This window comes from Emys orbicularis, chromosome 3 (genome assembly GCF_028017835.1).
Source record: "Emys orbicularis isolate rEmyOrb1 chromosome 3, rEmyOrb1.hap1, whole genome shotgun sequence".
Classification (NCBI taxonomy): domain Eukaryota; kingdom Metazoa; phylum Chordata; order Testudines; family Emydidae; genus Emys; species Emys orbicularis.
Genome location: NC_088685.1, coordinates 41,422,843 through 41,437,233, shown reverse-complemented (window position 1 = coordinate 41,437,233; position 14,391 = coordinate 41,422,843). Strand labels below are relative to the sequence as shown.

The following is a 14,391-nucleotide window of genomic DNA, read 5'->3' as shown; positions in this document are numbered from 1 at the left end:
GTGTGAGGGTAATGGCTGTAAAATATTGCCTGAGGCACATCATAGTTTTTGGGATTGAACAAAACCAAATGTAGGTAATACTGAAAATTAGGGTTGCCAGATGTCCAGTTTTCAACTGAACACCCAGTCGAAAAAGGACCCTCCCCAGCCCTGTGAAAATGAGCGAGCAAGTGAGGGTGGGGAGAGCACGCAACAGACGGAGGGGGAAAGATGGAGTGAGTGAGAAGGGGCCTCAGAGAAGGGGCGGGGCAAAGGTGTTTGGTTTTGTTCGGTCAGAAAGTTGGCAACCTGAATTAGTTTGAAAAAGTTTTGTTTGCTTTTAAAAATAAATGTTATGCCACTTGAACCATGTTACGCCACTCAAACCATTGCCCTAAAATGGGAATGCTAAAATTATTATGAGAAAGATTAGCTTTGTAGATATCAAACTTACTGATACCAGAACCCACTAGCCATTTTATGAGAGAGATCTTCTTAAGAGATTTCCTGCCTGGTTCTTTAGGCAGGGATTGGGATATGTTTCAGAGAATCATCTGCACCTTTGAATGTTTATTCAAACCAAAGCTTTGCTCACCACCACAAGAAGCAGCTGTCCCAGCGCAATTAAACATGTAACAAGGAGTCTGAGTTTAAAAAAAAACTATAGTAACAGTAATATAAACAGCAAGCAAAATAAAACTACAAACTACCAAGAATGAATTACAAACTTTCAATCATGTATTTTTTTTTATTTGTATGCAAATGAAATAAAATACAGATTTGTTTTTTTATAAGAATATAAACGTAGGAACCTAGGAAATTCCATACTAGGTCAGACCAGTACCCAGGACCAGATGCTCCAGACAAAGGTGCATGAAACCCCATAACAGACAATGATGGAATAACCATCAGTTAGTGGTTGATTTATGACCTGAAGCATGAGGATTTATATCCCTTTAAAAAATGTATATATATATAATATAGAACAATCTGCACACTTGTTACATAGGTTCCTGTACATGGCTATGTACAATATACTGAAGGGATCATAGTCTACACCTGATGTCTTAATTGTAAACACCAGGCTCTAGCCATAAAAGCAGACTTTGTACCTTTTTTCCTGTTAAATTAAAACTATGGACATTGTCCCTTTTCACAGTGATAATATTAGCTTTAAAAAACTGGTTATGAAGAGCACTGGACCGTTACAATTAAGCTGTGCAATAGGGTTGCATCCAATGTGGCTGTCTTGGTTTGCATGGTTCCACTCAAACAAAACTAGTGGTTTAATTTGTGACCTTCTCCCCACAATCCTAGTTTTATGTTTGCATGAAAATAAAGGGTAAGACCTGGCCCCACTGAAGACAATGGCAAAACTACAATTGACTTCAGTGGGGTTGGGATTTCACCCAAAAGCGCTAAACAAAACTTGAGCAACCCCTTACAAAACACACCAGTTTCATAATGAAATAGATGAGTTTCCCAGTGCATCCCTTCCTTATTTTAAGGGTTTTTGTTGAAGGATAAGGAGAGTCAATGGCCAACAGTAGCCATTGGGTTCCCTATCATCATGGGGCAGGTCAGCACCAGAATGAGGCAAAAGGCTTTATAAGTAACAGCAGCAATAGAGCCTGAGCAGAATGTGCTAATCCCCACTGTTCAGGATGAGCGTGGTAAGATGTCCACTCCCAAGAAATGTGGGATAAAGGGACTGTCAGCTGTCCTCTTTCCTGGTAAGGTGGAAAAGGGTAGATCACTGATCTGCCCAGAAGACACTTAGAGGTAAGAGGAATTCATAGCTTATTAGGTGTAAGGAAAGGTCTTGGGCAAATCTTCTCTGAGATTCATGGTACCTTGGAGAGTTTGGTTATCACATGCAAAGTTGAACAAAGCCAGGTGTATTTGTTCTGGTGTTGGTGTGAAAGATCAGCACAGCTTCATTAAGCAGCTCATGAAGGCCAAAGGTGGAATTTTCAAAAATGCTCAGTGTTGGCATAACTGATCCCACTGACATCTATGGTAAAACTCCCACTGATTTCAATAGGGACAGAATCAACTGATTCTCTGTGCTTTTGAGAATCCCACCTAAGTCCTTTACATATCTCTTTCTATTATTTAAAGTCCATGGCCAATTTATCTCACTACCATCTCTGATACAGACCCAATGGAAACTTGAAAGTGAAACCAGAAACCTTTGTAAAAACCCAGTCCCCCCTTCCATTGAGTTGGTGCATTGGTTTGTAGCTGTGGGATTTCTCATGAGTTCTGAGCTGCCTACAGTGGTTCATTCATATTTTCAAGAAAAAGTATTCAACAGCTTTTGACAAAACATATAAATAATTCCATGTACAGTAATTTGCAAACTGAGCATAAGACTACAGTTTATCAATCTTTACAGTCTCCCTTTAAACAACTGCACATCAGTGGATAACTCTTACCGTATTAGCATTGATGGTGTAGTCTATGGTGAATCAAAACGGAAATTTAGATTATTTGTTTTGAAGGTGCTAATCTCTAAGTATACAGTAGCTCACTGGTGCCCCTTGGTCCTTCCTATTCTCTGCCTGTGGCACATAATAGTCTATTCTCCTGTGAGCTGTAATATTTTGGTCAAATTTTGGTTTTTGGGTTTGGTGTATGGGTGCTGGGTGGTGTTGGTGGTTTGTGATAAAAAAGTGGTCAGAGTTGATGATCTGGTGGTCTCTTCTGACCTTATTCTCTATGTCTCACTAATACAAACATTTCAGTTTCCCCTGTGTAGAGCAGCTTCAATAAATACTTTATTTGGAAATGTTATTATATATATATATATATATATATATATATATATAGACAACTTAAGACATGTGTATGTGAAGTAACACTAAACCAACGTAGACAAATGCCCTGCATTCTCAAATGGCGACTGGGGGTGAGAAATAGTGACAAGTGTGTTTTTCTTAATTAAATAAGGTTAGCCTGACTCATAAGTCTATTGTGAACTTAAAGTCAACTAAAAACTACTAAATAGCACTTAAAGTGCTGTTTTTTGGCTCACAATGTTTGAATAAATTAAAAGAGGAAATATTAGATTCTTATGGTTAGAGTGAATGCTCTATAAAAATGCCATCACTCAGTCCTTTTCCTCCTTCTCTCATAGTTATGTTACAAGACTAAGTCTTTTATAAGATGTAAAAAGTGCTGATTAGGTGCTCATTCCATCTTCTCCCCTATGCCTGTGTCTGGTTCACTTTGTTGGGTGGGGGCATGGCAGGTAATCGTTGAAAGGGGCTGATTGACTGCTTACCGTGTATAACCCTAATGGAATGCTGAGAATGGAATTTCATTTTCCTGTACTTGCTACAGTACAGGTCTGACAGTCCAATGCTGTAAACAGAACACTATAGCCATGGTAACCTGTGGTTCAACTTTTAACCTTTCAACACACCGAAATATAGGGCCAGATTCTGATCTCTTTTTATCAGTTCAGTTATTCCAGATTGACACTGCTATAGCTAAGATCGGAATCTGTTCCCTACTTCATTTCCCCCCCTTCTTTGTGATTTATGGTATCAGGAATAAATAACTCAGGGAAAGGCATTTTCTGATAACTAATGACTGTCTGGGCTAAGGATTTGAGGCATAGCCAAGGGCCATAAACTCACATCTACATCCACAATCAAACTGAGTGACACAAATTATTTTTAAACAGTGTTTAACTACAGTTTAAATAAAGTTTGCTTGGCCAGGGCAAAGTAGGTGTAGTTGTTATAACAATTATGTTGAACATGGTGCTGTCTACACTATAAGTCGATAATCTTAGCACGTTTGTCTGGTATGTTGCGGTTGTGTCCTAACATGCCTTCTTGTTTACAATGGAGATAGGACAATGCTACTATAGATTCATGCTAATCAGCCATAACATTACATATGCTGTGACACTATTCCCTAACATGAGTCAATAAACATGTTGCCCATCCTCAGTACAAAAATAAATGTGTTAGATTGCAGACAACCATGTGCTGGCAGGGTCTGAGATGTAGTATAAAAAGAGTCTAAGGGCCTACCTAGACTATACATTTTACTATGCTGGAGCACTGTTATAGCAAAGAAGAGTCCTGTCTAATATGGAACGTGGATTGACTTTCCCTGTGTCATACTAGGCTTTGGGACTATGCCCAAGACCATAAGTGAAACATGATTTTAGCCATCCATCCACACTAGCTGATCAGCCTGGTCTAGTTGGAGAACATGGTTCTCTAGTTTGCCTTAAACCTCAATCTAGACAATACTAAGAAGGAATCTGGTGTACCATTGTCTTTAAATACTGTTTATAAAACTGTCATGTTTGGTCCACTGTCACCAGCCAGGCAGAGTGTGCTGAAATCATGTCAATGTGAGCCAGGTTTAAAGTCCTGTTAACACACTTTCTTTGGAAGTGTAGGTGGAGCCTCCCTGCCAAGAAATGCCTGACCCAGAGGTCATTGCCACTTAGTTCCCACTTTCTCCTTCCCTGGTCTTGCTGATAGATTTGCCATCAGTCAGAGCCAGACATGCCACACCAACCTTCCCTCACATTTAGGATGACATCCTGGTGCACTGATCTCTTTCTGGATATTACCAGATATTTTAGCACCTAAACCTGCCTCTGCTCTTCTAGAAGCTTTAATTTCCCTCCGTCTCAGTTTGTAACTTCCTCTTGTTGTTGTACTTCTGTATACACATGTGCTTGTGACAAAGAGTGAGCCTGCAGACGAGTGGGAGGGCAACAGGAAGTTGATATGACAGATTTGTCATAAGCCAGATGATAGAAGAGTTTGCTGTGGGTCTATCTGTCTGTGTCCTGTTTAGTGAGCCGCCATCTCAGGGAATGTTTTCATTCTAAGGAAAGAAAAAAGTGCTACTTAAAACACTTAGTGCATCATACTGGTACAGGGTAAGCTTTAAAACTTCATTCCAACTGTTTACAAGTACTACCAACATAATCAATTCCTTTCCTGAGAAACCCACACCAAAAATGAGCATTCTTTTTAAAAAAAAATGCTTTTGAAGCCCAGGACTGATATGAACTGCGTAATGTTGATTTCAGTCAGAGACAAGGATGTTCAATTCACCCCCTTTTTAAAGCCATACCCATCATTAAAGCAATGAGGAGCAAAACTCCCTGAAAGCCAATAGAGTTGTGCTCCTCCTAACGCCATTGGTGAATTTGGCCTTTAAGACCTTGTTACTTTATAATGCTGCTTATCTAGGCAAAATCTAGTCAATTACCTTTGGGTTATTTTGAGGCTAACTATAGATAACATGGCTTCTTAATTATCATCCTGCTAAAACAAATGTGTTAGTTCACTTCATGTCTCGAGTAGCTGTTTTATTTATGCAATGTTTTACCAGTCATAACAATTCATGAAAAATTAAGTTAGGAACATAAATTATTAATAGGAGCATCTGACCAATTAAAAACCTGCAGTTTAAAAAAGCAGAATGAACATTAGAATCTAGGAAACATGAACAGAGGGTTTTGTTGGTTTTTTGTCTTTTTTAAAATATGGTGCAACAATTTCAATATGCCAGGCCATGCCTGGTGCTTTAAGGAATATGTCCAAAAGTTCCAAACAGCAGGCTGTTGAAAGGCAAAGAAACCACAAAGTTTCCATGCAGCAGGTTTGCTGGATCTAATCCATTAGCCTCCATGTGCCCACAGCTGATAAATTCTGAGCACTCCGTCTACACAAAGGCCAAAGGGAGCTGAAGGGCTAGCTTCTATTTTCAGCTTGTCTGTCTGATCTCTGTGTGGTGTGATCCTCCCCTCGGGTTCCCAGAATTTGGGGTGCAGTCCAAGCCCGAATGTCTCCCCCCACCCACAATTTTACAGCCCCACAGCCTGACCTCACGAGTCCAAGTCAGCTGCGGGTGTTTAATTGCAATGTAAAAATATCCTGTGAGCACTGCATTTTTTGCAACAAACATGATGGCCTCTGGTCAGGATAACTGTAGCACTGAAAAGAAGCTAGCTTGTGGGTTTGTAGGAAACACAAATCTCAGAACCAGTGAGTCAACTCCACCGATTGTCTGGTGATAACTATTTAATTCAGCCGTATTTATTATTAAATATTTACATTATGGTCACTCCAAAAGGCCCGAATCCTTGTTGTGCTGGGCACTGTACATTGATATTTGTAGGCGAGTTTTCTAACGGTTACTGGGTTTGTTAAAAGTAGTGGCCTAAAATCAGCATTGTTGGGTTTTCCTTGATTTTTCATTAATTGTGAGTCAGCTCCTCTGCTGGTGGAAATCAGCATAGCTCCATTACTGATATACACCAGCTGAAAATCTGTCCCTATATATTTAGAGTCAGGCTTACAGTACAAACCTGATGGACTAGAGTTTTCCTAAACTGCACAAACAGAGTGTACCAAAATATTTAACTGGAATGGAAAACATAATGGAGTGTGCCCCTATGAATATCATTTCAAATTAAACTCAAGATGGCATCATTTCTGTGAAAACAGCTGAGGGAAAAGCTACTCTCAGCCACATGGTCCCTAGGTTGTTAGAGTTAGAATGGCCATACCTAGCCTATGAATTTAGTTTTTAAACAATGGATACCCAAGATACCCAGTTCATACAGGTCTTTCTCCTACTCTGTTAAACCATGGGCTGTAAATAGCATCAGTTTTGAACTGTTTATTTGACACATTCATTGGGTAATTAAATACAATTAAATGACATGTGACTGAGCAGATGTCAGGCTCAGCAGTTAAAATCTCTTTCTAGCCCCTGTCTAAAAATAAGCTTAAATTATATGACCAGAGTTGCACACCCACTCACACACTCTACTACTCAAGTTATTTGTTACCAATTCTAGGTTTGTACTATACTTCTCTGCATATTATTTCCAAGAGAGTTAGAGTACTCGTGTCCCAGTCACACTCATTCCCATGCAAATTAGTTTTGCCTTCGTAAAATTCAAGGGATCAGTAATGCTAGTAATGAATGTCTCTGTATGCTTTGTGGATCACATCCAATATTTGCAGAAAGCCAGGATGCATTGCTTCACTTCAGGAAGTTCCCTGCATTGCTTCACAGGGCCTAGGCTTAAGGCTTAGCAGGTGAGTGGTTAATTTGTCTCTCTGCTGGCTCATCTTCTGATTAACCAATTATGTAAACATGTGATGAGTTATAAGCAGAGATTTTGTGGTTTAGATTAATACAGAAGATCATCCTGCTAAGGGTTTCTTTTGTACAGAAACCTTAGTACCAAAAAAAGAGCCAGTTCTTAAATATTAATGAAAGTGTTAAGGGTTTATATGTATTCTTGAGGACCAGTGAACCAATCTTATTTCAGGTCAGTCATGGAAGGGCTTGACACTGTAGATGACATTTGCTACCACGAATGTTCACGTGGTACCCACATATTTCAGCATCCTCTGAACTGCTAGTTGGAACAGAAAGCAATACCAATAAGCATTTCAAATGTGTCTTCCATCTACTCTAAAAATATGATTAAAATCTCACAATGCCCTAGGGAGGTAGGGAAGTATTATTTCTCCAGGGCATAAGCCAGGCTCAAAGAGGTTAAACCACTTGCCCAAGATCAGACAATAGGTCAGTGACAGAGCCAATAACAAAAGCCGTATCTCCTAAATTCCTGTCCTGTCCCAATACATGGATCTGTTTTGAAAACACACAAAAAGACATGTACAACTATGTTTAAGCAACATTAAAATTGTGACACAAACTCAAAGATAAAGCAATTAAGGAATTTTAAATGTGTTTGACACCATGTCCCCCAAAAAACAAAATAAAACAAAAAACAACCCTGTGCCTACATGGATAAGAAGAAATATGTTATAAAACTACCTGTAATTCAAAGGCACAATGGGGTGTCAGTCAGTACTTTGAATTTCTTTGTCTTTACTATTAGTGATCTTACTTAAAAATTTTAGTATATGCTTCCTATGTATTCCCTCTTCTGCAGACCATTATCAAAAAACATTAAGGAAACAAAGTTTAAAAGTAAATCTTCCATCTTAAAATGAGAAAAATTGTGGGCTACAATTTTTAAAGACAGAAGCATGAAAACATTTGCACACATGAATGGGTCTATATTTATGTGAAGTTACCCTAAGTATATGTGCAAATTGGGCCATTGCATGTGCAAATGGCTATTTAGGTAGCTACTTGCCCAATTCTCCTTTTATACAAACCAGGTCTATGCAGATTTAATGCCATTAACTTAATAAAATTAGCACTGATTTACACTGGTGTAAATGAGAAAAGAATCAGGCTGAAAAAGTCCACTTGGGCATGCAAATACACCATCTGCACAAGCAATTGAGATAATTATGTTAACAAATGTAGGCACAGAAATGCACTCACATGTTTGAGCAAGGTCCTTTAAAGATCTGACCCTGGATAGCTTGAAAATAAATTAGTATGCCATTGTAAAATCAGAATAGTATTTTTTTTTTAAATCCATCTTAAATCTGCTATGCTACATTTTAGAACCCAGTACTTTCATTTACATAAAAAATACTGTCCTTGAAAAACCTCTCACAGCTTTGGCCCTGCTTCTGTCTGTCCTTTGCGTGCCCCTCTAAAATGCAACAGAAGTATAAATTATCTAAAGTCCTGCTCTGTGGAATATTAACATGACAAATATTAAGGGTCCAGTCAAGAAGAAAGTCTCTTTGGCTGCAAAAGCACCTCAGATGCTGACTGCGTGATGGGTCAGTCAAAGGGCAGAAAGAGAAAAAGGCAACACTTGACTCTGCACCAGGGAGTTGCAGAGCTTCTGCGAAGGTGGGGAGCACACGTGAATGAACTTCCTGCTTTCCATACATTACAGCATCCTTTGCCAGACATCTTTTTATGATGTGTGCCTAGCTCCTTTGTAGGCTCTTTGGAGTAGGGACCATCTGTCCCCTGTGTAATCTGCAACACTGAACGCACTGATAGCATTTAACAAATAAATACTAAGAGGCCCAACAGCCTTCTCCCATTTGACAAGGTCCACATGGCCCATGAGAATTATCACAGTTCTAGTAGGAGAGCAACCTCACAGTTGGCCCCAAGAGCAGGGGCAAAGAGATCCTAGAGCCAGACGTCTCTTGTTTCCCTTTATACAGTTGCTTTTGTTTCCAGACTCCTGCACCCAGTAGCAGGAGGCAGGGCCGCCCAGAGGATTCAGGGGGCCTGGGGCAAATTGCCCCACTTGCCCCCCCCCCCGGCGGCCCTGGCAGGAGGTGGGCAAAGGCCCCCACCTTCATAATTGTGTAAGGCTCACAGCTGCAGAAACTTTTACGAGCCCCCACATCCACCATCTGTTTTATGTGCCTCCCTCTCCCACCAGCTCTGGAGGGCGAGGGAGGGGAACTCCTCAGCTCAGTGAAACCCTCTCTTCTCTGCGACTGAATTCAGGCATGGAGCTCTCACCCAGTGATATATCTGTGGGTTGACAGCATTACATATGACAACTGTCCCTATTCTGGAGGCACATTCTAGAGCTGGTCAAAAATATTTTGTGGAAATTATTTTGACAAAAATCTAAATTTTTCAGTTTTCAATATGTCAATGAAAAAACTAATTCTATGAAAAATGTAAATGAAAATGCATTTTTTGCTTTTCTTAAAAAAATGCACAACCAGAATTTTTTTTTATCCACCTCTAAAAAAGGTCCTATCTTTTAAACAGAATCTGTATCAAGTTTCCATCTTGTGCCTTCTAGAATGCTTTCTCAGCCTAATATATTTCAATGGTGTTAAAAGGTATATTCCTCGTTAGGAACTGTCAGAAGTTAGTAGGTACTGTATGCTGCATCTTTAAGACTCTTTACTGCCCTACATTGTCAGACAACCAAGTTAGAATCCACCACCCTGTTAGCATGTCAGGAGATGCAGTGAGTATGTTTAATGCATATCCCAACATCTTCATAACCTTGAGCCCCCAGGCAACTGGGTAGGATGGAGTCACAGGGTCTTACTCACTTCCTACGTACACTAGTGTAATTTGGGATTAATTTCTTTGAAGACAGTGGATTTATACCACTGTAAAATTGGTGCACCAGAAGAAATCTTGATCCAGTTCTTGATCCACTAGGAAATTGACTCAGGCATTATATATCCATGTTCTTTTGGATAAGGCATGGAGTCATTTCAAACAACTGTGCCAAGGGCTAATTAGTGTCCTCTTAATACACAGATTATGAACATGATAAATTTACAAAGGGCACATGTAGCCCATCGTGTCAAGGATCAGTTAGCACAATTCAAAATAATACTGTGTCAGAGGTCCAAGGCCTAAGGGATGTATGTGCTTGGGTCAGGACAATTTTCTTATAATGGATACTTTAGGCAATTTGCATGTAAAGAATCGCTACTAAAGTTCCTAGGAAAATGGTTCTTGCCAATAGACAAGACTCACCCCAGGCATAGGTGCAGCTCTTATTAAAAGTCAATAGGAAGAGTGCCAACTTACACCAGGGCTGCATTTGGCCCATTTCTCTATGTGAAGTAATAGTTTTCAAAGCCTCTCACATTTTTATTCATTGTTTTAGTTTTTAAATATTGGAGCAGCCCCACTCACCAAACAAGCCACACCACTGACTTCCAAAATCTGCTGCTTGAATTGCAGTAGCACAGCCATGTGGGCAAAGCCATCAAAGTTCTCCAACCCGTCAGAAGAGCCAAACTGATTACAATCAGCGTAAGCAGAAAGAGCAGTCCCATGTCCCAGCAGAGCTTGTGAAATGCCAGGCGTCAGCTGGAGCAAACTCCTATTGCCAAGGCAGAAAGCTCTGTGAGAATGGGATCTCTAGAAGAAGCATGGATATAACCTTATTTTACTGGCTGCTTACATGTACTTAAGTGCAGGCAAAGGGGGTGGGAAAGAAAGAGAGAGAGACAGAAAGAGAGTGGGGGAGGGGAAAATTGTACTACTACAGAGTAAATACAGACTACCCCTAAACATCCAGTGGTTCAGTTCAGTTTGTTTGATCTTACCTGCTACAGTTAAGGGCTGAATAATTTTTCTGGGGTTTGTCTTGAGTTTAACATAGCAGAAACTGGTGAAAACAAGTAATTTACAAAGCAGGAGACTGCAAAGGGCAGACATTCCTTGTAAACCCTGACTGTTTACTTTCGTTTGGGGGTCTGATCCAACCTCGCAAATTACAGTACGTTTCTGTCTCTTTTTTGTTGTAATACCCCAGACTCCTGTTTTACAAGAACTCCATTCCCCCAAACTAGGCTCATAGGTGCTACTGTAACACAAATAATAAATAATAATAATAACAATGTTACGTGCAGAAAGCAGCTTGTTCCTGCCATTCATAGAACAGACATAAACTCGGATAAATCGACAGTGTTTTAATAAAAAGATAAATATAAATGGGCATGGCTGGGCTTTGCACACACCTTGAGTTTACCAGGCTGTAATGCATGTTGAAAGGAGAAGCCTTCACGCAAGCTCTCGTAGCATGTTGTTAGTCTCCTTGGCTTTCTTACAAGTATACAGCCATTTGATTATCCGAGCATTGCGCTCAATCACTGAAGTGGTGCTGGGGACCTGCTCAGTCAGTTCTTCCTCCAACAGCCCATCGTCCCCACTGTGCCTCGTGAAGTCACTCTCAGATGTTGCCACGCTGATGCTGCGGATCCTGAAGGAGACGTTGTCAGAAATCACGGAGAAGTTCTCTCTGCCCAGATCCTCGACGACCTCGGGTTCAAGGCCGCAGTACTTAAAGAAAGTGTCAAACTCAGAGAAAGACTTGGAATAGCGAGAGCTGATATCAGACTGGGAGCGATGCAGCCCTTTCCTCCTGATGTCCTTGACCTCATCAGGTGCAACAGTCAGTTGTGAGGAGTCCTCACCCTCATGCTCAGGAACAGCTGGTGCTTCTGTGTTTGCAGGGGCAGCGTGCTCAGCGACACGGCTGTTTGGCCCATTGGCGGCATGTTTGGTGGATACTGTCTCTTCACTTTCTGGTGTGAGGCCCTCCCCAATTACGCTGGGCATCTCAGGGGAAGTCAGCAGCTTCTCCTTCATGGACCCCTGGAACAGCCGCCTCACCAGGCCTCCTCGTGACCTCTCATTGCTTTGACCTTTCACAAGCTCACATTTCTGGCGGTAGATCACTAGGGAGTCTGGCCGTACCTGCCTCTTGGAGCTGCTGCGCCTCGCTATGGGTGGATCAGGTTCCAGGGGAGCACTGCAGGAATACATTGCTTTAGTTGACTCCAAGTTTTTTGTGCCTTTCCCTCCACCAAAGTCCCTGTTGATTTTTTTGTTTTCCACTGAACAGCTCTCACTGCTGCTCTCTGAGGCTGAGCTGAGCACGATGACGGGTTCCTGCTTAGTGCTGATTACATGCTGACTTTTTACATACTTGGCCTTATCAGCTGCCAGTCTTTCCACAGCACTTTTCCTGCCTGGGGTGCCTGCCTCCATCTGTCTGCGAAGGTACTCTGGCCCCTTGTTGAGGAGTCGCACTGTCAAAGGGAAGTCCGAGATGGCATGCATTCTTACGGCATGAGAGATTTCAGTTGGCATATCAGTTTCAGGTACACTTATTCCACTTACGGTTCTGGAAAGAAAAAAAAGCCACTCTGTGGAATCTGCAGCTTGCACTCTTCCTGCATAAGTGCCCAGTGAGCCTTTCCAAATTCCAAAGTCTGCTGCTGGTTTGTTTATTTACCTATGAGAGATTAAAACAACTCCTCAGCCTCAGTAAAGCCCCACTGTCTGACTGTGTCTGCTGCTAACACTCTCTGACTACACACCTCCACACAGCTGCTTCCTTGCATATTCACCTTACAGCTAAGCCGGCCCCTGCAATCCAAACATAGCCAATCAGGTCTGAGTGCAGAAGGTCCGGCTGACATCACCAGTGAGCTGGTTCATTGACGTTAGAGGAGTGGCTCAGACCATCAACACTCCATCGCCTCCAGCAAGGACAAGCACTAATTAAAATATTGTTTATGAGCATATGCTTTCAGTAGTCTCCTCCTCCAGCAATCTGACTGAGTCAAAACACTAGAGGAGTCTTCCTAAGACTAATATGGCCACTACAGACATTTGGATTTTATGGGAGCAAACTTCAGAGATGTGTTTCTTCCAGGAAGGTATCTCTAGGACTATGTGGAGCCTGTACTGTATGTGCACCTAAAACTATAAGCTCCAAACCCTTGTTATTCAAAACATTTCCCTTAGCTACCTAAGGCATTTTCTCCAGAGCCTGCCCCCTGAGATAAGCAAGAAGATACAGGGCCTGATCCTGCAAAGTGTAGCATGTCCCTGAGAAGAACGGAGGACCCTCAGCTCCACACCCAACACCTCTGTTGGGATACTCGGTGCCTTGCACAATCAAGCCTTTAAACCTGGACTTTCTGGGTCCCATATTAAAGGTTGGGTTTTGTTGTTGTTGTTGTTGTTTTTTAGTAAAGAGCGCATTCAGGCTTCAAAAATGCAGAGATTTAATTCAGCACCTTGCTGTTTGAGATTTCAACTGAAAGGCTTGTGAAAGTCACGTACTAAACTCCGCAGGCACATGCAGGTAAATGCACCTGCTGCATTGCTGAATGTACCAGGAACATCGTAACAGTCCATTGATATCAGTAAGACGCTTGTTCATGGATGGCACCAGCAGAGTGGAGGGTGGGTGGTGAAACAGTTTGAGATACTATGGAATTACACCAGCTCTAATTTCATCTTCCATCATTTTTCTGCCATTAAAGGTGGGCCAGATTTTCAAAGGAGCTGAACTCTAAATTGGAGCCAGAAGTACTAGTCCAGGCATTTTAGAGAAGTAGCTCCCTAATTTGGAAGCACAAGCCATTTGCACCTACAGATCTGCCTGTTGTCTAAAATCGAATAGTGCCTACAAAAAGTATATACACCTGTTTTTAACAAGGTTCATTCTGTCTGTGTATCATTTCATTGGGGATTAGAGTGCAGAAATGTTTTTGTAAAGACTGACTCAGATCATCATTTTTGCCATCACTAGAAGTGTGGTGGATACACCATCAGTTACAAAAAAGGGAGAAGGTAGATGGTTGCTCTCTGCCCCAAACTTTAGAAATTGCAACATTACTTTCAGGGGCAATCCTGTCCTAGCCTGTGTGTAGAAGGTCCCCAGGCACTGGTGCCAGTACAGTTTGCTACACAAAGAATGTTTGTTGGGGGTCAGAACATGGAGCACACCGTGCAGCATGAAGATGAGCTCTGTGGAGGCTCCTTGCATGCATTGGGCAGGCTGGGGCCACAGGCTCTGTCCACTGCTACAGGAATCCTCTGTCCTCCCCCCGAAAGAATGCGTTAGAACTGCACGAGCAGCCCTGCAGCTGCTCCACGGATTGAAGGCGAGGATTTTTTTCCCCTCAGCACTCACCCAAGCTGCTCAGCATGAACAATGGTCTGAGGATTTTCCTCTTA

The 14,391-nt window shown here is 41.6% G+C and overlaps 1 protein-coding gene across 1 annotated transcript; it reads right to left on the bottom strand.

The window, feature by feature from the left end:
• Positions 1-11,418: 11,418 nt before the first annotated feature.
• On the bottom strand, positions 11,419-12,510 carry FAM110C (family with sequence similarity 110 member C). The gene has a single exon (XM_065402169.1). It carries the CDS (start codon positions 12,508-12,510, stop codon positions 11,419-11,421), a length of 1,092 nt encoding a protein of 363 aa, XP_065258241.1.
• Between the last annotated feature and the right edge of the window lie 1,881 nt (positions 12,511-14,391).